The following is a 24,509-nucleotide window of genomic DNA, read 5'->3' on the forward strand; positions in this document are numbered from 1 at the left end:
CAACAGACGGCAGCCTTCCAGAAAGGCGCCAGCATTCCGGGTTACGGATGAGAAACCGAGGCCAGGTGAGCCGGTACCTGCTCTTTCACCAGCATCCGCTCAGTTTGTCTTCGGTGGTCCCAGCACCCCTCAGGGGCTAGTGTGTGAAGGAAGGAAGAAATGCCTCCCCACCACCATGCTATGGGGGCCACTCCTACTTGCAAACGGTACAGCAAGAGAGGGGAAAGGGCTGGTGACACGGAGGGCCACTTTAAAACGAGGAGACACTGAGGACCAATTTGCCATGCTCCTGAACGGCAGGCTCCAGTGGCGTAAACACGCCGGCCGTACCGACCTGCACGGAATGGGAGGTTCGCATCTATGCCTTATGAATTTCAATTCAGCAAACTATGCTTAAAACACAAATACCCCAAACTGGGTGTAAACACATCAGAAACCTGGCTGCTGTCGTCTGCAGGGGGTACGGTTACACAAGCATGAACTGAAGCTTCACTCAGGAAAGCGAATGTCGTTCTCCAGGGACTGTGTTCCCAATTTCCCTTAGTTTGTACCCTCAGGGCTTTCAGCTGGCCTTGTGGGGCAGATGCCCTCAGAAGGAGCTGATGGTGTCCCTTTGTATACAATAACAGCTATGCACCACCAAAGTACAAAGCCAGCAAACACTAAGCTTCCGGCTTGGGTGTACCAGTCAATGGTCTCTTCTGAGGGGTTCCTGTTTTTCTCATTAAATAATAAGTCACATGGGCTGGGGCCACTGACCAGCCCAGCAACCTCAACAAAATCTATTTCCCTTTATCTCTGAGGAAGAAATGACTGCTCATTCCCTAGGAATGGTTGCTAGGAGCAGAATGCCTGATACACAGATGTGATTAAGAAAAAAATTCAATTAACATCACCTTTCAGCTGATGATGGGGACATGTTGCTGAACACTGGATGTGGGTACCTGTGTGCACATATGTATGTCTGCGGCTGCATGCAAGTGATTGTATGTAGCTGTGTGTATAGGCCCATGCGTGTGCACATGTGTGTCTGAGAGTATAAGCATGTGGGCAAGTGTTGTGCATGTGTACTTATGTGTAAATCCATGCTTGCACATGTGTGCATTCCTGATCATATGCACGCATGTTAATGTGTACAAAGACATCCCACAAAAGCATCTGTATGTGGTGAAAACCTCCATGGAGGGAGGGGAAGGCTGTGGAGGTGGGTAAAGCTGCTCTCTCCACAGTGGGCATGGGAGTGGGGAATTCATACAATTTGTAAGCTTTAATACCTTGGGGGAGACTACTTTTCAAAGGACTTGAAAAATATATCTGAGGACTCCTTCTAAAGTGAACAATCACCTCCTAATTCCGGTTTGAAGAAATGCATCTTCTAGTTTTTAAAATGTGGCATAGAACTTGGAGACGGGTCAGTGTCTAAGGCCTGCTGACAGTGTACTTCAGAACAGGTCTGGAAGGATTGGCTACAAGATGGCACTTCCGTGCAACAGAATAACAGAAGAGGTCATCAAAGAGCTGTAGAACCTTGAGGAGACACAGACACAGGGGCAGGGATCTGCTCTCTGAGCGTCTCAAGAGCTGGGGAGGGGAGAAAATGCCTGGGTCACAAGAGTGGGTGTGACAGCTTACTTCACTTGTCAACATTCCCCAGGAAGAAGCTCAGTTATTTCTCTTCTTGTGTTGTGATGAAGACACATGAAGCATTAACTTTGTTCCACAGAAATAGTTTCCTTCCAGCTAAAGAGATGGTTCAGCACTTAAGTGCATGTACCGCTCTTGCAGAAGACCCAGGGTCTGTTCCCATCAACCATGTAGGCACACGACCACCTACACCCCCAGCTCTGGGTCTCTGCAGACACATGAACCCATGTGCAAGCACTTAACTACACACAGATCCACAGACACACATTTACTTAAAATAATAAACGTAAGTCTTAAAGCTTAAAATAAAAAGAGGTTGGGGCTGGAGATATGGCTCAGTGGTTATGAGCACTGGCTGCTCTTCCAGAGGACCTGGATTCAATTCTCAACACCCACATGGCAGCTCACAGCTCTCTGTAACTCCAATAACAGGAGATCCGACACCTTCACACCAATGCACATAAAATGATTTAAATAAATTATTTTTAAAAATAAAATAAAAATAAAAAGAGGCTGGGCATGGACATGATGCCTCCAAACCCAGTGCTCAGGAGGCAGAGGCAGGCATAAATAACAGAAAAAGAATAATCAGAAAAAAAAAAAGATTGCAATCCTCTCCAAGGTCTCCAGACCTCTGAACTCAGGGATGCTGGCTTAAGGTCATCAGAAGGAGGGAATGAGGGATACACATTGAAGGCCCAGCCACTCCTGGTTACACTTTACAGTTCTTGGAGTGCTGAGGATACTCGGTGACAACTAGGGAAGTTGCCTACAGTGGGAACCACATTTTGGAACAGGAATGCCCCTACCCATGTCCATGTGAGAGTTAAACTTGCTACCACGCCTGTGGGTGGGACCTCGAGCTGCCCTAGCATAGTTTCCAGAGCCCTTGGTCAAGGGACACAGGGCACAGCTCAGCACAGTTCTGCTCTCAATCCTGGGGAGGGGGAAGCAGTGGTCCCTCCAGGGAAGGGCAGGGAGCATCATTCCAGCTGAGTCTCATCAATTAGTTTCCACCCCTTCTTAACGACAGTCCTGGTGGCTCAGATGTATGAGGCAGAAGCTGGTGCCAGCTCTTGTCAGTTTGTGTTGGGATGGAGAATCTAGACCTGGAGAAGATGGGTCATCCTAGCTGTCATGGGGTGTGGTACCCGGGGCACACTCTGAGCTTTTCTTTCTTTTGTTTTCCCATTGTCACCCACACAGCTCCACAAGACAGAGGCACAGAGAAGATGCTAAGACCATTCATAACGGAACGAGAAAGGCCAGTAATTAATTGCTGCCCAGAGGGGCTCCGTTAGGGTTTCAGGAACCTGAATTCTGCTGCTGCTCTCCAAGGAATGGCTGGAGTCACACACCTCCCAAGAGGTTTGATCCACACTGAACACAACTAAGGTGGGCTTGGTAGCCAGGCAGCATGATCCTTAACATAGGAAGGGGTGTTCAAGTGCCTCCCATGAGCTCTTTCTCCTTTCCCTGGTCCTGCCGCCTTCCCACTCAAGCCTGTGTGGGCTAGGCAAGGCCCAGGGCAGACTGCAAAGCTCTGAGCTAAACAAACTCTTAAAAGGGCAGGGAACCTCTGATGAGCCATTTTTCAGACTTTAGTTCTACCGAGTGGAACTTAAAAGGCCTTTCCATTTGCTCAGCTTGCATTCCCTCTGCCCGGGGCAAACAGCCTCCCTCCAAGGAGTCAAGAGCAATTGGTAGGGAGTGCACAGCCCAGCTAACCATCCTGCTCCAATCTGCCGCAGAAGCCCTCCAATCTGCCACAGCCGGGGTTCGCTCAGCCCTGGGCAGCAGCTGTGTAGGCCAGCAGCTGGAAGACATCTGGATTTCACCACCAAGAAGCACCCTACAAGTGCTCAGCCAGAGCTCGTTTGATCAGAGCAACAGCATCTACAGCCTGGCTTAATTTCCAGGAGCAAACTCTAGGAAGGATCTGAGTGACACTGCTTCATGCTCTACACAGTGTCTCCCAACATGGATAGAGGCGCTGGGCCCGGGGTACCCAGGTGAGAACCCTGCTCTGTCAGCCGTGAGCAGGGAAACCAAGACCTTGCTGAGTGCAGGGAGAACACGTATGCCTGCAACACCAGCATCAGCACATTGCAAAGCATTCCCTTGGCTAAAGCATGGACGTGAAGGGATAACACTCAGCCGGGGCAGCCTTCGCTCTACGTACAGCACCTTGGACAGACACACACATTCCGAGTTCTTGACTCTTGGCTGGGCATGAGAACTTATGGAAACAGAGCAGCCCCCGAGGATGCCTGAGTTCAGAGAGTGTTCCCCTGGTCCCTGCTCAGCTTCTGGCCCTCTGCTGTCCCCTCACTATTATCCATAGTCATCAACACAATCCAAGTTACCCTGACCATAGGAGGAGGACAGGACCAGAGCAAGCCCTTGCTAGGGCCACCCAGGTCCTCCCTAAGCATTTCCCTGCATACTGATGAGGAGACTCCAATGAGGAAGACTCCCAAGGAAAGATGTCCCTCCTCAAGGTACTGGCACATAAGGATGTCCCCACCGGAGCCAGCCTCCCTCCAGCACCTCCTTGACACTCAGCTCCATGGAAACCTGGCACACATTCGCCACCATGGATCCCACAATCCACTAACCAGGGCTAGGGTATCTGGCGTGGAGGAGGAATGGCCTGGTTTCCAATCAGCCACACCTCTTGGGCAGCCTGGGAGAGTCTGGCCCTGATCCCCTACAGGAGCTTTGCTTTCTGTTTATTAAGCTGCTTTCTCTCCTGGCATTCAGAATACCTAGGAAACCTCAGCCAGGGCTATTCATAGGCCAAGGGCATCCCTGGGGAGAAGGATGAGTTCACAGCCACAGCACAGGTGCCAAGAGTAACCAAGGTTCCCAGTTGGCCCAGCCACATTGGGGAGCGAGGGCTGGAACTCCTGGGCCCTCCTGCCGTCTAGCCTGGCCACTTGGGCAAAGCTTTCTACCACCCATGCTGGGACCCAGACCCTACTAGAAGCAGAGCCTGCAGTCACACAGTGGGGTCCCACCCTAGGTCAGACCTGGAGGGAGCCAGAGAGGAGGAGGCTTTGGCACAGTGACATGGAGTATAAATGACTCTTGTAAACAGAGTTTAATAAAAAGGCAGTGAGGGAATTTATGAGCAGCCCAAGGATAATTAAAATTATTTATCTACTTACCTCCCTTGCTGGCTGATCAGTCTATTAATTATCTATTATGTACACACTGATTTGCATTTTAGTGAGGGGAGGGGTAAGGACAGGTGAGCAGCACAGGGGTTGGGGGCAGGATTCACACTGTTGGAACAGTACAAACGAACACTCCTTTAGGCAGAGCATGACTCCCCTCCGTTGACCCCTATTCTCACATCCCTTGACCACTGAGAATCAGAAATGGCAGAGTAGAAAGTATCACACACCTGTTTGCAGAATGGGCCACTCCTAGGACAGGTTCCCGCCGAAGAGGCCTGTGGGCCAGCTCCGGGGAAGGCTGGCAGATTCCCCTCGGTGCTTCTGACTTCACGCTGCATTTGAAAAGAAAACAAGAGACAGAATCATTTTCAGTCCCCTCATATCTGGGAGACATCAGATGCATATCGCCCTGTGCTCTTGATTAGAAATATCACAGGATGCAGTTGCTTCTTCTGCTGGTGCTGGCCCCATTGCTGTAGCCAACTCCCCAGGGCGCCTTTTCCTACTTCTGGACTATTCTTACATGGCCACACCGGCTGTCAGGGGTGGGGAGCAGGGTGAGGAGAGGATCCTTCTGACTGCAAGGTTTTGGTTAGTGTGTAGTATCAGGCCAGGTGTGTTCAGAAACAGAAACCTGCCAGGCCCAGGCCCGGCCACAGATCTTTAATGTAGGGTTTCATGCAGCATGGTTTTACTCAGTCATTCATCACTCCATCACCCCACCCTGGATCCTCATCCCAATACTCTCAGCAGGCCCCAGGTGGAGCCAACCCAGGGATGTGATCAGTGTTGTCTTGTCTGGATGTGGGGGAATAGACAGAGCCCGAGGGCTAAGAGGGGGACGGGCAGAGCAGGTGAGGTCCTATCTCTTCCTGCTGTATGAGGATGTGGAATGCTAACCACCATGAACCACGGGGAGCCAGGTCTGCAGTTCTGCTGTCCGCATCACTGGTCCAGAACAGGGACTCCTACCGTGAGCTGCAAAGGGACTGGGTGGGGATCTTAGCCTCCCAGCAAAGCTGCTGTGGTAGTGGCTCCTCTTTCTGGAAAGGAGGGCTTGGTCTCAAGTCCCTGAGCGCACCAAAACCCCTTGGCAACAAACCCTGCCCATCCTCCCAGACCCAGGAGCTACTGGGCAGTCACATGCAGAGCCAGGTGCCCCGGTATCTTGGTGGGGGATTGACTCTAGGGTTTCATGGGTATCAGAGTTTGAAGATGCTCGAGAGCCCAAGATACAGTGGTGTGATCCTAGCATGGAGCCTGTTCGTAGATGTCAATTTCCATTACATTTTATTTATTTATTTATTAATTAGTTAATTAATTAATTTATTACATGTGGGTGCAGACATGGATGTGCGCGCCACAACCTACACGTCGAAGTCAGAGGACAATCTGTGGGGGCCGGTTCTCTCCTTTCCATAATGAGGTCTTGGGAACCAGACTCAAGTTACTGGGCTTGGTGACGCTTGGTGGCAAGCCCCTTAGTCACTGAGTCATCTTGCTTACCCTCTCCCCTATACTCTATTTATTTACTTAAAATAAGGTTACATTGGCATATCTGCTCATCCATTGTGTGCAGAGGTGTGCACGTGTGTGATGTATGTGGAGTCACTCTCCTAAGAGTGCACACATAGAGCTGGAGTGACAGAGGGGGTCTTCCATCGCTTCCCACTTTACTGCTTGAGATGAGGCCTCTTACCGAGCCCGGAGCCTTTCTGCATTTGGCTAGATGAGCTGCACAGTGAATCGCCGGGATCTCATCTGCCTCTTCTGGCACTGGGCTTACAGGCATGCACCCCACATCCAGCTTTTACGTGGGTGCTGGAGACCCGAATCCAGGTCCTCACACTACATAGCCAGTGCTCCCCCACAGAGCCATCTCCCAGCCCCCACAGACTGAAGCTGGTGCTTGTAGGTAGCTGAGCTCTACATTGTTTAGGGACCAGAAAGAAAGGAAAGGTCTGTGCACACTCACAGCAGGAGCAATGACTTTTCCCAAATATTTCCATCTGTGGTTGGTTGAACCCGAAGATGTGGAGTCCACAGAAAGAGAAGCCCGGCTCCTCTCTGTGGATTGTTCTTGATAAGCCGAGCAGGGAGCCCAGATAGTCATCTTGGAGGGTAGTGAGAAGTCACAGCTTCTAAGCGACACCTCATTCAACCACAGAGACTTGCAAGGGGGCCACAGGTAACCCAGCCTGACAGCCTGACAGGAAATTCCCGAAGTGTGTGAATGTGTAGTTTGCTTTTTTTTTTTTTTTCTTTCCTTTTCTTTTCTTTTAAAGTCAGGGTCTCTTGTGTCCCAGGCTGGCTTTGAACTTGTTATGCAGCCAACAATAACTCTGAACTTGTGATCTCCCTGCCCTCAACTGCCACGTGCCGGGATTACTAAATGTATTATCTTAAATGTTGTCCTGGGACAGGCTGCTTTCAGGAGTGACAGGGAAGTCACACCAAGTGTCCCCAGGATCAGGCAGGACCACTAAGTCTCCCCTAAACAGATGAAATAGCAGAAATCAGGTCATAGCCCCCCCCAAGCAGGATGCCCTCCTTGTTCCTGGATGCACAAATGTGGGAATGGCTGACAGCAGTCCAGCGTCAGTGAGGGCAGAACAAGGCAGAGATGTGCACTGGTTGGTCCACAGTCTTGGAGGGTAGCAGCCGGTGCATTCTGAGCCCTGTCACTCACTGCCTGGTGCACAGGTGCCAAGCACCTAGAGTCTCGTGGTCACTCTCCAAAACAGCCATGGTGCAAAAACTGAAAGGCAGGCATTGTATGAGTGGCCTTAAAAAGGACACAACCAGGTCCGCTATCATTTGTGTGGGGGAATAGTTCTCTCTCTCTCTCTCTCTCTTTCTCTCTCTCTCTCTGTCTCTTTCTCTCTTTCTCGTGTGTGTGTGTGTGTGTGTGTGTGTGTGTGTGTATGACACCTATGTGAGCATATGTACACACACATATGTGTGTGCACTCCCTCATGCATGCCAGTGGTGAACACTAGAACCTTCCTCTATGGGTCTTCACACTATTGTTTGAGTCAGGGTCTCTCCCTGAACCTGGAGCTGGCTGATTCATCAAGGATAACTGGACAGTGGCCCCTAGGAGCCCTCCTGTTTCCACCTCCCAGTGCTAGGATTATAAGCCCACGCCACTGCCCCAACCCGGTTTTTACCTTAATTTTTAAATGAGTTCTGGTGGTTCTAACTCTGGATCTCACATGCATCCTGCAAGCTCATTGCCACGGAGCCATTTTTCCAGACCTAGGGAGGATTTTCTTTCTTTTTCTGTTTTCCCCTTTCTTCCCCAAGGAACAAAAATAAACAGACACCAAATGGATGCTCAGAGCTGTCCCTGGTTGTGGGGAGGGGTGAAGCTGGCTGTGCTCGGAGGAGACTGAAGTCTATCTGGGATTCCCCCTTTCTGAGTCCTTATGACGCAGTAAACTGAGCATGGTGGCCCGTCCCTGTAAGGTCATCCAGAGACAGAGTCAACAGGTAAAGGCCAGTGTGGGCTGTGCAGAGAAACCCTTCCATGACATCTCCCCACCCCTGCAAGGAAAGGAATCAGGGCTGGACAGCACCATGTTAACCACTGTGGATTACAGGAGGGAGAAGACACACATTTCTGATGTTTTCGTCTTAATTATTGAATCTCCCTCAATTTTTTTTTGACAACTGCGTAGTTATATTTTGAGCCTTTGTGGGGAAGGTGTCACCCTTGTCCATCCTCAGGAGATGACACTTCCCAGAAGTGTGAAGTTTCATGCACGCGGAACCTCAGTAGAGGAGAGGTGGTAGTATTCCTGATAGAACTCAGGAGGCAGAGGCAGGCAGATCTCTGTGAGCTTGAGGCCAGCCTAGTCTACATGCCAAGCTCTAGGCTAGCCAGAGCTACACAGAGAGATCCTGTCGTTCAAATAAATAAATAAGTAAATAAAAAAGAAAGGAGCTTAGGGTCTGGCTGGTGGTTTGACAGCCAAGCAACCAGTGGAATCAGGTGACGTCTACCCAAGAAGACCTCTACCTATGACGATCTCTATACTAAGACCATCCCGGTTTCCAGGAGCCCGGGCCTCCCTGCCATCTTCCTGGTAGGAGAATTTGTCAAGCAGGAGGTCCTCAAGTTCAGGAGAAACACCATTACCCTTACAAAGTGACTCCACTCCACGTGCATGGGTGGAAAGCATGAGCAGTGAGTGACCTGCCACAAGAGGCTCCTTGGAGAGCATTGCGGCTCCAGCAGCTCCTGCAGGACTGCCCTCACACAATCAAGTCTAGGAAGACGACAGGCTGCAGCTGGGAACTTGCTCAGTAGCGCCCCCTCCTGACTGCACCTCAAACCAGCTGGGACTTTTACCGATGGGTTTGGCGTGAGCCACATACAGCCTCACACACGCACGCATGGCCAGCTCTTGCTTTGATCTCACACAGCTACACTTCCAGTGTTACAAACTCACAAAAGCCTCGTGATCAAATTCCAGGTCATTACTCAAGGAAAGGGACCCCTCTGTGGTCGACAGCGGCAGTTTCAAACCAATTAAAATCAGCCCCGCGTTCCTGCAGGCCGCCGCTGTGCCGCCACCCTGGAGGTCTCCCAGGGCCTATGCTTGCAATGAGCAAGACGCAGGAAATGTTAATGGAGACACTTAAATGGCTCGCCGAGGGGATTCTGGTAAATAAGGCCACTCTACACGAGGCTGGGGGAGACGTCTCTCGAGCTTACCCTGGAGGGAACTTCAATAAACACGAGATTGGATTGGAAACAATTCACGCCGCAAGGGGTGGGTCTACAGGCAGAGCAGGGAGGGGTCTTCGGAGGAGAAAAGCTATTTCATTTCCTATTAGTTCCTCTTTGCAAGTGTCTTTGCCCCTGCTGCTGGCTCCTGAACCTGACTGGGCCTGACAGCACCCACTGAGCAGGCAGGGGACACCAGGGCGTAATTTGCCAAGTAAAAATGGGAGGGGGTCGGATGGGACTGAATAGATAAGGGAAGGGAGGTTATTCTGAGGAGAGCAGCGGCTGAAGGGCCAGGAAAGGATCTTGGGGGCAGAAGGATCGGTTGTGTCTAGGAGCAATGACTAGAAACGCTATGGGGTACTGTTTAAGGAAGACCAAATGTTTGCTTGTTTTAAATGCCTTTGTTGCATTTATCAAGTGTCATGGACGGGGGCATCCATGGGCCGTGGCTGAGTGTGGAGGTCAGAGGACAACTTGCAGGAGTCAGCTTCCTCCTTCTATCATGTAGGTCCCAGAAATTGAACTCGGGCACTAGGCTTGGCAGCAGATGCCTTAACTTCTCTGGTCAACCATTGATTGATTGGTTGGTTGGTTGGCTGATTGATTGATTGATTGATTGATTGATTGACATGTCTTACCACTGTGGTTTGCTAAGGGTTGGTATCACAGGTGTGTGTCATCACACCTGGCTTTGGGAAGATCAAATGTGACCCTGAGTCCAAAAGACAGTTTCTAGAGACTGCAGGTCAGTGAGCAATTGGAGCCATGGATGGGTTGCCAGAATGGACCCTGAGCCAAGTTTGCAGCCTGGGATCATGTGGGCAGCTCAGGGGTCTGCTCGGTGCCACCACAGGGCTTCCCAACATTAGAAAGAAAGGAGGATTTAGCTATGAGGTCAAACCACAGACTGGGGAAGCTGGGCCAGGAAGCTGGGATGTTTCTCACAGGACACCCACCCCGGGCCTCTGTACATCTGTGTTTGATTTAGCTCTAGAAGTAAAACGATAGGCCTTAGTGCAACAATTTAGCAGTAAAACGGTCAGATACTCAGCTAACTGGGAAATTTTAGATAAACAAAAACAATAGTTTTAAGTTATATATCAGTCAGTGTTTGGTACACACTTATACTAATGTATACATACATGTATATATACGCACATATTTGGTACACACTTATATTAATATATACATACACATATATGCATACACACATATATTTGTATATACGAACACACACACACACACACACATGACAGCATGAACTCACACATCTTAAAGAAAAGAGCTAACACTTCCCAAGGACTCACTAGGGACAGGGCTCTTCCCCTGGGCTCACTGAGCCCTCCCCATGTGACCCCATAGTCACTAGGTCATCACTCAGACATGTAGCCTGGCTTAAACTGCAGACCAGGCCTGCAGTATTCCAAAGTCTTCACACTTTCCCAACCAGACCCAATGCATCAAATTCAGAAGCATTTTGCAAACAGAAAGGACTAGAAGGAAGTCGTCATTCATTCAGCACTCTGCCCACTGCACTTGGCTCAGACCCTTTGAACCACAGAGTTAAGATTCTGAGACATCAGGTGAAGACTCTGCCATTAGGGTTGCTGGGATGGCTCCATGGCTACGCCAAGTCCTAAGCTGTGGCACAGACAGGTAGCCCTTGCGCTTTCCTGCACTCTGAGAAACCTTAACCTTCAGCTCCCCTTAATTAAGTAGCTGCTCCTAGGGAACCAGCAGATGCAGGAGGTGCTTGCCACACAGTTAGAATGGCACTCTTTGATGAAGCTGGGTAAGTCTCCTTATCCCTGGGGCCAGCTTCTTGGCAGTCAGAAGCTTATAATAGCCTGCGGGCAGACCCAGCTCTGACCGTGAACGAGTCCGCAAGCATGTCACATGTCAACTCTCTCACCTTCCACCATTACCGCTGTGAAGATTTTTCTAGGAATACAAGTTAAGCTTAGCACTTTGCCTTTTTCTAGAAATGTCTATTTTTTTTAAAATCCCTCTTTCTAAAACAATTGTCTCGGGGATTGGGATAAAACCTTCAGCAGGGTCGTTAGCCAGCCCATCTGCAGGGCTGCCTGCCTGCTGCTGGTAAGTTTATGAGTTCTCCTCGATCTGTCTCTGCACTGTTAGCTGGAGCCCAATTCACGCCCTGAGTGGAATAAACACATTCCAAGCCCAACGATCCCGAGGCTTCAGGTGCTATTTGCTTAACCAGCGGCCAAGAAGGAGCCTGGGTCATGGCAGTAAGATGCGGGCCAGCGTGGATCATCAAAACTCCAACACAGAGGAGGCTGCTAATCAACTGTTAAAATCCAGGACGCAGAACTGCTGAGGGCGTGAGCCGGGGAGCCCCACTAAAGGAAAACAGCAAACACTCCATTCTAGGTTTGTAATCAGGGCCTCTGTGCTCAGCCGCCTCTCTCCATGAGAGTTGAGAGATGGCATGCACCCCGATGTGGGATGTTTCCATTGTTTGCCTAATGAGCTTCCACTGGGAGGTTTCGTATGAAGGGTTGCAGTTTGGAACCTGGCCGTGTAAGAAGGGAAGGGGTGGGGTGGGAGCAGGGGAGAGGAGCCACCCACTGGATTCAGCTTCTGCCAGGGAGAGCGCAGATTTAATTACAGGCAGGTTGTTGGTTTCCAGGTGACCTACTTCCCACATGACTCCCCCTGCTTTTTTCTTCCCTAACACAAAGTTTTGACATATATGAGCCAGAAAGGAAGAAAAGTCACACAATGTCACCAAAGCAGAAAGGGGCTTGGGCTCTGCCATCCTTGGCAGAGGAGAAGAGGAGCAGAAGGCTATGAGGTAAAATGTGTGCAGAGAGACAGACGGGGCAGAGGAGGAAGGAAATGGGAAGATGGTGGTTGAGATGGGACCCTGCTCAGCGAGGTCCTCTTGGTCAGCCTAAGGAGGGATGGCCCAAGTACACACACATATATACACGTACAGACATATGTGTATAAACATACCCCCAAATACACACATGCACGCGCACACATGCATATAAATTTATATACATGCATACGTTATACAAGCATGCAAACACATGCACACACATATACACATGGACACCTCCCGCCTATACCTAACAAATATATGTATGTACACACAAATATGCATACGCATGCACACACGTATGCACATGTACACGCAAATACAGCTCTTGGATCCACTACTTCTGCTTAGCCTAAGGACCCTGTCAAGCCCAAGGACCCCAAGGTAGGCTGGGATGGCTGGTAATGTCCTGTGTCCTGCCAGACCATTGGGGGAACTTGTGGCCCTGAGAGGCAATGGACTTTCCAGGTGCTGTGGTGGGCTAGCTCCTGATCACTGATTATAAAGCAGCACCCCTTTTGGAGAAACCGTGGGACCCCTTGGACAGGAAAGGCCAGCCCCTCCCTGGGCACTCATGGCCAGAGGTCAGGATTTAATAGGGCTCCGGCTTTCCCTGTTCTCAGGATGGATGGGAGGTGCCCTCACTGGTGCGATCCCCTGCTATCTGGCTTCCATTAGGAGAGTTGGTGTTATTTCTAACACTGCCCAGAAGCTCTCCACACTCTCCTTCCCTTGGCAGACCTTTCCCATGTTTGAACAATCTTACTACCAGGAAAAGTCCTTCCCTGGATCTCTACAGGGTGGCCAGGAGAGCCCTGGACCTAGTGTAGCATGACCTGTGGCTGTGACCTCTGCTGCGTGTTGTCCCTGCCCGTGCACCTGCCTCAAAAAGGCTCAGAGCAGAAGCCTACTTCTCATAGGAAAGTATCAGGGATCCAGCCAGGGTCTCACAACTATAGCCTAAGTCATGCATTACTGAGAAATGGACAAACGATGCCTTCTACCTTCCAGGCAGCCACCAACTCCACACAAGAGACTCAAGTTTGTTCTGTGAGAAGGCCAAGATGAATTCTGGGGTAGTTGGGCTACAGTTTTGGGGAGATCACATACAGGGTTCTAGGAGAGGAGACCCTGGGCCAACACTACCCACTACCACCAAATACTGTCCAAGAATGTGATGCATACATAGCCCTTGTGAGCCAGAAACGCAGGCCAGCTTCAAGCTCTATTGTGTTCCATGACATGACAGAGCCTGAAGATGTGGATGCCTTGGGTTTTTGAATGGCATGCTTCCATCTACAATTTCGGTGTGTGGGGGGGTGGGGTGGGGCTTGGAGCCTCCTAGTGTGTGTCTTCTCCATAAGAGACACCAGCTCCATAATGTGAGCATGAGTACATTGCCACGTGATCAGAAAGTCTCAGGGAAGAGCTCCTGTACCTCTGCCAGGTCCTGCCCAGCCCACACCCACTCTGAGGTTATCAGGTATAGAAAAGCACCTCAGAGAATAAACATCTGTGGTCAGCTTCTCTACAGAGCACAGGCATGATGGTTCCCATTAAAGCCATGGGCCAAGCATGATCACCAACACAGCCAGTGTGCTGGGAGTGAGGGAGGGGAGAGGTGAGACGGAGGGGGGAAGGGGATAGAGAGGGGGACAGAACAGTGTGGACATTGCTGCTCATATCTGCAGGTTACAGAGAGCACCATAGATAGGGGACCGCGAGCTTCAGGGGACCCGGCTGCCCTCTGAGCTGCTGTCTATGTTGCCTGCCTCTGTAGGGTAAAAAAATAAATTTTTATGACAAGTTGCAAAGAACGATGGCAGAGCCCCGAAAGAGAAGGCATCACTAGAAGGGGCCAGGAAGGCCCTGTTGGGTTAGGGAGATGGGGTGGTGGAGGGTACCCCACAAAGAACGGGGACCAAGAGTAGCTACGTAGGCCCAGTAGGTGTGGCACTGGATTGGATGGCTGTGGTCCTCATGGAGACCATGCTGCCAGTGTTGGAAGGGCATTTCCAGGCACTGAGTCAGACGGTACAAGCCCCCCCCCACGTAGAGCTGCTCCCCCCCAGCAACCCTCAACAGTGGTCGGCTCCAGCTGGTGGCTGTTTGGGGAGGCTTAGGAGGTATGGCCTTGCTGGAGGAGGTATGTCATTCAGAATGGGCTTTGAGATGTCAAGATTCCCACCATTTCAAGTGTGTTGTCTGCCTCCTGCTTGCAGCTGGGGTGTGTGCTCTGGCCATCAGGCTCCACTCCACCGTCATGGGCTCTGACCCTCTGGAACTTCAAGCCCAAGTTAACATTTTCTTTCATAAACTGTCTTGGTCGTATTTATCACAGCAACAGGAAAGAAGCTGAGACACAGGGTGAGCCAGGCTCAGGGCGGTGACTGAAGAACTGGGGATCTGCCTGGAGAATCTTGGGTCCCCTGTGTAGGCCATACTGCATCCTACAGCGAGAAGGAGTCTCAAGGTTGATACTCAGCCACCAATGACAGGGGACGTCCTTCTGCATGTGTGCTTCTCTTATTGGTTGATGAATAAAACACTGTCTGGCCATTGGCCCGGCAGGAAGGATAGGTGGGCTACCAGAGACCAAGGAAAGGCTACGAAAGAGGAGGCATAGGAAAAGCCACCAAGGAGCAATGCCGTGATGCCGAGGGGGTAACGTGCCGGATTACGGGCAAGCCACAGCCTTGTGGCAGTGCACAGACTAATGAAAATGGGTTAATGATTAAGACAGAGCTATCCAGTAAAAGCCAACAGTTTTATAATTAATATGTCTCCATGTGCTTTTATTTGGGGCCGAATCAGCGGTGGGACAGGTGGATCAGCCTGTGTAAAAGTAGAGGCAGCGGACACTCATCTGTTCCCCTCAAGCTCCTCTCAGGGGGCTTTGCCCTGGCTGAAGCCACATGGTGGGGCAGGTCTATATTTCGCATCTACTCTATGTCAAAAGGGACTGCCACCTCCTCTCTCTCCTGGAGAGCGACGGAAGGAGGAGGAGGAAGCTGCTCACCAGTCTGTAGAAACCCTAAAAGGAGAAGCCTTGGGGGAGGGCTTTGGTCACTGCAGGGAGCAACATCCCTTCCTCTAGCCTCTCAGAACCCACCATGCCACAATGCCACCATGCAGCAGCTTGTGCATGGCACAAGAATTCATCTGGGATGGATGCATGTGTATATGTGTGCTCTGCTCTGGGATGTAGTGAGATAGTTTGCCTCCTTCTGTGTCACTGACCACGCCCATTGGGGGTGGAGCCAGGGGCGGAAGTGACCTGTGGAAGGAGGTCGGAGGTCGGAGGAAGAACCTGGAAAGCTCTCTTGCTGGTGGGACTCGGACAGGAGAGCATCCAGTGGAGCTTGCTGGTGTTCATCTGTGTAGGTTGTAAGTTATTTCTCCCTGAATAAACATCTATTCAGCCTATTTGTTTATCCTGATCCTTATTTAACTGCAATATCTGGTGTCAGAAGCGGGATTGGGATTTCCACGGGACCTGGGTTTCACCCAGGCTGCAGACGCCGCTCCCCTTCCCTCCCCCACCATCCCCAACGGACAGGGTCCCTTGTCTAACCAGGTGGACTCACCACAGCTTTGGGACATTTGCCTCTTCCTTACATCTCCTTTGCCGCCACAGCAGCCCTGAGAAGGCACTCACTGCTTCTCATTTTTCGCCCATTTCCGCACTGCACTTTGAATTCGCACAGAGCCGCTTGGCGCCCGCCCTGCTTGTGCGTTTCCTGCGGGTAGCCCTGCGGTCCCAGCAATTCCACAAGGCTCCTTTTACTCATTTGTCTAATAAAACATAGTTTGTTAAGAGCTATTCTACAGGGACTGGGATCAGAAGGATCTTCTGCTGCTGGATGATATTTGGCGGTACACTTCCAGGCAGAACCGGGATCAGAGGGGTCCTCTGTGGCTGGACGCTATTTGGTGGTACACCTCCAAGCGTAACTATCACAAGCTGAGATCTACAACTAAAAGCATCAAAGTTCCAGGACAGCAGAATTACACCTAAGGTAATTATAACATCCTTTGCAATTTAAGCTGATATAATATCTGAGATCAATTGTTCCATAACTAAGGCAGATAATTTTACAATGCAGGACTTTAGGAATTATTTTACTTCATATGTAGAAGGGATTTTAGCAGAAGAAAATTATGACTGGACCAATATGTACTTTTATTTTGTAATAGCAATAGGTTTCATCATTAACATGATATTCTTAAAGAAATGGTTTGAGATTACAGCAAGCAATAAGGAACTTGTACAAACCATAGGAGACTTAGTAACAAGGATTTGAAACATTGAAAATGATAGAATTCAAAGCATAGAAAGTATAGAAAGAAAGGTTCAGAATATTGAAGATGGCATTGGAGAGCTGACAGGTAGAATACAAACTGTGGAACATAAAAATGACCAAATAGAAAACAGAATTTGTTTCATGTCAGATACCTCAATAACCAGAACAGAAATAATGCAATGCATTAACACGCTAGCAGAAACAGCTCATTCCTGGTCGGAGGAAGCGACTAATAAGTTTAAAAAACTGGAACATCAGATAGAAAGACTAGATGATAGAATCTCTTCCATGTCTGAGGATAATGGCAAGCTAGCAGATAGAACATTGTTTCTGGAAGGCAGTTTACATGCCATTTCAGATAATATCTAAAGATGAGAAGATTAAAAACATGGAATCATTTGTAGTTGGAGAAAGTAAGAAACTGACTGATGCAATGAAGTCTCTAGAAAGTTATTTGATTCAAGAAGTTCAGACACTCAAAGAAACAATGGTGAATAGATTTCAGGCTTTAGAAGACCTTCAGTCTGATACACCAGAAGAAGAACTACAGGTAACAGGGCATGAAAAAGACTTAAAATTTTCCACACCATTTAGGGTCAGGGGAGATTTCCCTGTATCTATTAATGAAAAACCAGCAACAAAAAACACCCAAAAGGTGTCATTGCATATCAGTGGGAACCAATACGTATGAAAGATTTAAAAGGTATAAAGGAAGCAGTAGTCTCTTATGGCCTGCACTCACCTTATGTGAAGAAATTAGTAGAATCATGGGCAAGGAATAACAAGGTAACCCCTAAGGATTGGGATCAATTAATATCAGCTGTCCTTGAAAACTCCTCTCAATTAGAATGGAGGGCTTTATGGAGAGAGCCTTGAACTTCAGGGCTTAAAGAAAGGTTATAAAGCTCCCCAAGATAAAATTCTTGATGAGGGTCTTTATGCTGACCCAGAAACCCAAGCTGACTATGATGAACATATCTTGTCTCTATGCAGTACAGCAGCTCTGAATGCTTGGGATAAGGTTCATGAATTAGGAGAGATGATAGAATCCTATACCAAGATAAGGCAAGGACCTAGAGAACGTTTTAGTATCTTTCTAGAAAGATTATCTAGGGCAGTACAATTAGAGGTAGCAGACATAGATTCTAGGCGAATACTCATAGAATCTTTAGCTTATGAGAATGCGAATCCTCAATGCAAACAGGTGCTTTGGTCTTTAAAAATGCGATCAGCACCCTTGGATGAATGGATCCTATATACAGGCAACATTGAGTATAATGACAGTAAGACTGAAACATGGGTAGGAGAAGCCATATCTAAAGGTCAGAGAAGACATCAAGATAACAGAGTTCTTTACTATGGTGACTTAGAAGCTTGGGTAGGAGAAGCCACCTCCAAAGTTTTGAGGAGATACCAACATGTCAGATGTTATAACTGTGGTAAGATAGGACATCTAAAAGAAATTGTAGGCAAAGCTTCCCTAGAAATAACACTCGCAGGAATGAATCAAACAGAAGGCCTCAGCCTCCTGGGTTATGTAGAAGGTGTGGAAAAGGCAGACACTGGACAAATGAGGGTAGATCGACCATAGACAAGCAAGGAAACCCTTTACCATCGGGAAACTCCTTGGGGGGGGCCTCTCAAAGGCCCCACATCACAGGTGGTCTGAACATTCCCAGTCACAGTGGAAGACAATCTCCCACAGGACAATTAGAAAATTCTGTGCCTATTATAAAAACTCATACCGCTCTGGATGACAAACTAGTTGAATCAAACATGACAGAAGGAAATAAAAAAATGTATATTTTGGCAAACCTCTATAAATAGTCTAAGGCCTAGATTGATAGTTAAGATGAATAATAGACTGTTTGACGGGTTACTTGACACAGGGGCAGATGTAACTATAATATCTAATAAATCTTGGCCTCAAAGATGGCCCCTGCATGAGGTAAATGTTCAATTCTTAGGGATTGGAACCCTGTCTCAGGTAAAACAGAGCACGAGATGGATTGAATTTATAGGACCAGAAGGACAGAGAGGAAGGTTGAGACCATATGTGGCTGATGTAATGATAAATTTATGGGGTCGTGATCTATTACAGTAACGGAATACAAAGATTAACATTCCTCCAATATTAGATAGGAACCATAAACGACCTCATGATTGTGGAAAAAATATTATAAAGTACTATACAAGACAGATACCAAATATCCAGGCTGTACAAAAACAGAATACAAATGCTGAACAAACAGAGGAACCAAAAGCCCTACCTTTAAAATGGCTAACAGAGGAACCTGTCTGGTTAGGACAATGGCCTATGACCTCTGAGAAGTTAGAAGCTTTAGAAAGCCTGGTTCAGGAACAGCTAAATGCTGGACATATCGAGGAATCAACCAGCCCTTGGAATTCTCCTGTATTTGTGATAAAAAAGAAATCTGGTAAATGGAGAATGCTTACAGACCTGAGAGCCATCAATAAAGTTATCCAGCCAATGGTCTCTCTACAGCCTGGAATGCCCTTGCCTTCTTTGATACCCAAAGAATGGCCTATTATAGTTATAGATTTAAAGGATTGCTTCTTCATTATACCTTTACAAGAACAAGATAAAGAGAAATTTGCCTTCACGGTACCTAATTACAATAATTCTCAACCGGTGAAGAGATATCAATGGAAGGTTTTGCCACAGGGAATGATAAATAGCCCCACCCTATGCCAATATTATGTACAAAAACCGCTAGAAATAATTCGTAAACAGTTTCCACAATCCATAATCTATCATTACATGGATGATATATTGTTAGCTGACTATAAAGGAGAAATATTAGAAAAAATGTTTGAGAAAGTAAAGGAAGTTTTACCTTGCTGGGGATTACTAATTGCACCTGAAAAAATACAAAAAGGAGAGTCTATCAACTGCTTAGGATATAAAATAGGTCTACAGAAAATTAGACCACAAAAAGTACAGATCAGAAGAGATCGCTACCAGACTCTTAATGATCTTCAAAAATTACTAGGAGAGATTTCTCAACTGCAAACCATTATTGGAGTAGAAGGGCATGACTTGAAAAACTTGAAAATGGCCCTAAAAGGAGATAAGGACTTGAATAGTCCACGAATACTATCAGCTGAAGCTGAGAAGGAATTAGAATGGGTAGAAAAGAGGATACTAGAAGCACATGTGTCCCAGAAAGATGCTGAGGTGAATTCTATTTCCAAGGGTCAGTGATGGGTGATGAGCCACAGTGGGTGTCCCTTCTATGAGGGAGGGCATGAACTGGCCTCTGGCATTCTCCAGGCATCCCCTCTGGTGTGCACACAGATAGCTAGCACTGCCCAGCTTCTTGCAGATGGATCTTCAGGTGTCTGACCTGTGACCTCTGAGTCCTACTGTTCTGGAAACACCCTGCCCCGCCCCATCCTGGAGTTCTGTTGTGTGGGGAGAGGGAGGAGGCAGAGGGAGTCAGAGTTGAAGGGAAGAGAGCTGCAGCCTCCCTATGCAGTACAGCTACAAGGCACCACCTGGCCCCTTGACCTCCATCCTCCTTGGGATGGCAGGGAAAAGTGGCTAGAGGGGGCTTCCTGAAAAAGCCACTGGAGAGACAGCTCTTCCTGGGACATTACCACCTGTTCTCCCACAAAATAAATAAACAAAAAGCACTCCATGATCCATGTACACCAGGGCATCCCCTCCCTCTACTCAGTACCTCGTCCCTCCTCCACTGCCTGCTGGCTTTGAGCTCCAACCTCTTGGATATTTATTGTTCGTCCCCTCTTAAATCATTCCCGACGGCTGATCTGCTCACACTCCATTACAGGGAGAGGCTGCGTGGAGTCGCAGTTCCGTTTAGCTTGCAGAAAAAGATCCTCAGAGGAAAAACCCGCCCGGGAGCTGTCCGGTGCTGAACTCCACATGATGGACGATTATGAACCATCTGCACTTTCAGAGGGGGATAGATTTATGAGCAGGAGAGACAGCTAGGAGAGTGTCCGTTGCCATAACTCACTGCCCTCTTCAGAGATATTCTAATCAGGCACCTTCTCTATGACCCAAAAGCCCATGTTGGGAACTAGCATGAGGGGAAATCAATTATGTATTTCTAGGCTGTTGTTTCTTTTTTCTTCTCATTTTTTCCCGACTCCAGAACTCCTGCTGCCTCTGGTGCTGAGCTGAGGGGGAGGCTGGAGTGGGAGCAGGTGGTGGAGGGACCCTTGGACTGACAAAGCAGATTCCCATCAGCCTTCCCTACTGTCTCTGCTTGCACTGTGACTCTTGATTTCTTGCAACTGGTGTTGGGAAAAATAAGAGGTGCCAGGGGGCTGCAGGGATCTAGTTGAGATTTACAGACAGCCTGAAGTGAGGCAAAGAATGTGGGGACATCTGGGGCTTTCTGGCCACCCGTTGGCTTTGATTTTTATGTGCACGGGGGTGGGGAGGTAGCAAATCTTAGGTTGGGAGCTGAGTTGGTGCTCTGCACGCTGTCCCTATGATATGGGTAAGAGAACAAAAAGTCCATGGAGGTGCAGGCTTGCAGCCAGGCCTGTCTGCACCACTCAGCCTAACTGTTGCCGTCAGCCAAGGTGGCCGTGTAGACAGCAGTATTTGCTCCCCATGGCCAGCACCCACTGCCCCACTGGCCCTGTAGCAGCCCCTGCCAGCACCGTGTGTGTGTGTGTGTGTGTGTGTGTGTGTGTGTGTGTGTGTGTGTTGTATGTATGGCTATGTATATGTTTGCTTACTTGGAGAGGCCAGAGGTAAACATCAGCGTCTTCCTCACGTTAACGCTCTTTGTGTATGCACTGAGCCTGGAACTCACTGACTGGCTAGACTAACTGTTCAGTGAGCTCCAGGGTCTTCATCCTCGCCAGTCCCTCCTCCCAGCTCTGGGGTTACAGGTGTGCTCCATCTGACTCTCTTTGTGGGTGCTGGAGATCAGATTCTACTTGCTGGCTCTCATTTCCCTAGCCCTCCTGACACGCTTCTGGCTCCCCATGCTCAGACATTGCCACGGTGTGCAAATGTGACATGGGGACCCTCTGTCCCCCAGGGCCCTGGTTCCCTAGAAAAGATCCCTACACACAAGCACACACAAGTGAACAGATCCTCCCGTTTCTATAACACGTCGCGAGCTCCAGATGTTCAGCACTGGCTGGTCTGGACAGAGCCCACCACAGTGAGGTCAAGGTGCCTACCGAGGTCAATCTGGGGTCAAGCCCATGCCTCCTGGCTCTGTGCTCAGGGCCCCCTGGCCTAGGTGTTTGCTCACCATGGGCTATCCCAAGCACCGGCACCCCAGAGATCATTTCTCCATGGGGGACTAACCTGGGCTTTTTCTCTGCTCCCGGATTTCACTTCCTCTAAGCCTCAGCCCTATGAGCAGACAATCTGCCTGGCCAGAGCACAGACTTCAGAATTTAAGTCAAAGAAATCAGTGACCATTTTCTGAAGGTCCCCTTGGCTCCACGGAGAGGAATTTATCTCGTTCTGTGCAGGACTCTGAATCTCTCTAGCTCGAGTTTTAAGACTCCAGTCCAAAATCTTGATACAGGAAATGTACTCCTGACTCTGGTCTCCTGAAAGGACTCTGAAGTTTCCCAAGATAGGGTATCGGGGGCCTGGTGAGGACATGGTAGCAGGGGCAGAGACTGCTGAGAGTTTTGGAACCCCGTCCTCATCTGAGCGGGACCAGGCCGCCACCGGAAACAACAGCACTTCCTTCAGTTGAGTTGGTTCATCCATGGTTCATCCACATCTGCATGCGTTTGTTTGTTACCTGCCACGCCCCCTCCATCCCAGTCATTCATTTATTTCATTTCTGACCCTTCGCGCACGCACACTGTACCCTACGGCTGGGGCCCGCCTGGCAGTGGGAAAGGGGCTCAGCCCAACAGAGCAGAGACGGGGAACAGGGGAGTAGTAGGAGTACCCAGCCACTCGGGGCCGAAGCCGGCGTGCTGTTCCATGTGTTGGATTCAGGGGAGAGAAGCAGCTCTGCGAGGCCCACAGGAGTATTTCTATGACCATGTCTGCTAGTACCCAGTCAGAGGGGCATCCGTGGGTCCCTTCACGCTGTCTATCACTGCACGGAGAGGCGGTGTCTTCCTGTCATGAGCACATCTGATAGATGGTGGAACCAGCGCACACCCCGGCATATCCTCCCAGCCACTACCCACATGGATTCTCGGCACTGTATGCCTGAACATCGGAATGTACAATCGCGTTCCCTGTGAGCACATTGGCGTGGAGTTGGCTGCTCGTGGCTGCACCTGAACAGCACACTCTGAGTAGCAGTGGCCTTAGACGCCTTGGGGCCTCACACCGCCAGCAGTGTGCATAGAGGGATGGATTTGGGGCCTGAGAGGACTCTGGGGTTCCAGAGCTTGGAGACACAGGCAAGCTGTTGGCACCCCGTGAGGGGAAGGCAGGAGAGCAGCTTTGTACCCTGAGATGCTTGGCTTCAGCTTGATGAATGGCCAGTTCTTGCACCCTGAGAAATTAAATCCTCCATGGCTGCCTAGGGATTGAGACTGGGCAGCCAAAGGCTTTAGCTTAGGTCCTGGCATCTGCCTCCCACTGGGAGGGGCAAGTAGGCAGAAAACTCATCCATGGGCTGCCTGGGCAGGCAAGGACTGAGTGAGGCCTGACAAGGTGAGAAGGGACCGGAAGGAGAGGTGTTGTCCAACAGGAAATGGGAGGCCAGGACAGCCATCCTAGCCTCCCAGCCTGCCCCTCAGACAGTGGCGCTTCTCACGGGAAGGTATTTCTAGAGCAGCTATTCTCAGCCTATGGGTAGTGACCCTCAGGGGTGGGGTGACCCTTTCACAGGGGTTGTATATCATACATCCTGAATATCAGATAATTCCATTATGATTCATAACAGTAGAAAATTGCAGTTATGAAGTATCAGTGAAAATGATGGTATGGGCAGGGGTCGCCACCACATGAAGAACTGTATTAAAGCATGGTAGCATCAGGAAGGTTGAGAGCCACTGTCCTAGGGATCCATGTCTATCAGCTCTGACCTCCCCATGAGCATCTCTGGCTCACACACAGGAGAATTTCAGATCTCTATTATTTCCAGGCCAACTCTGCTCTCTGCAGGCAAATTCCCCTCCTACCTTCTTAGTGTTATTACTTTCATTAGCGTGTGACCTAACGTGGAGCCCATTATGGCCTTCCCAGGGCTCGCCAGCACTGCCCTCCACCACGGCTGAACTCAGACCACCATGGGGGAGGAAGGGGTGCAGGCGTTTAAGTGTGCAAGTGTCCCACCTGGGGCCACTTCTCCTATGGTGACAATTTCTGCTGACATTGTTTTATGGTTACACCATCAACTCCAATCACCTCAGAACTTCCTTCATTGAAGTGGTCACTAGATAAGTCAGCGATTGTTCTGAACCCCGCCCTCTCCTGCTTCCTCTGAAGGGGGGCTGCAGACCAGCCCATGCTTCCCACCTTTCCAGCCACCAAGTCCGTCCTGGATGGGCACTGGCCTCTCAGTGAACCCTGTGGGCACAGAATGGGGATTAACGCAGACTCCCAGGCCTGGATCACTCACTCCGTTTGTCCTCCTTCAAGCTGCTATGCCTATGCTTTTGCTTCACACAGTTGCTTGCACAGGCTCCTCCAGGACCCCAGATCCTTCTGAGATCCTTCCAGACCCTGCATCCCGACCCCTCCTGCTGACCTCACCAGCGTGGGAAGAAAAAAAAACTCAGGGTTCAGTAGCAGCTCTGTTCAAACCCTGAACCAGAGACAAACAAACAAACAAACAAACAAACCAAACCAAAACAAGAGC

The 24,509-nt window shown here is 49.4% G+C and overlaps 1 protein-coding gene across 1 annotated transcript in view; it reads right to left on the reverse strand.

Annotated features, from left to right (window-relative positions):
* The window catches only part of Rbfox3 (RNA binding fox-1 homolog 3), a 393,089-nt gene that overhangs the window by 170,238 nt on the left and 198,342 nt on the right, over nucleotides 1–24,509 (reverse strand). The window contains exon 2 of the mRNA XM_051183097.1: nucleotides 5,054–5,158. Coding sequence (XP_051039054.1) covers nucleotides 5,054–5,158 — 105 coding nt within the window. The remainder of the gene's footprint in view (nucleotides 1–5,053; nucleotides 5,159–24,509) is intronic.

The sequence above is a fragment of the Phodopus roborovskii genome, unplaced genomic scaffold (genome assembly GCF_943737965.1).
Source record: "Phodopus roborovskii unplaced genomic scaffold, PHOROB, whole genome shotgun sequence".
In the NCBI taxonomy this organism is placed as follows: Eukaryota; Metazoa; Chordata; class Mammalia; order Rodentia; family Cricetidae; genus Phodopus; species Phodopus roborovskii.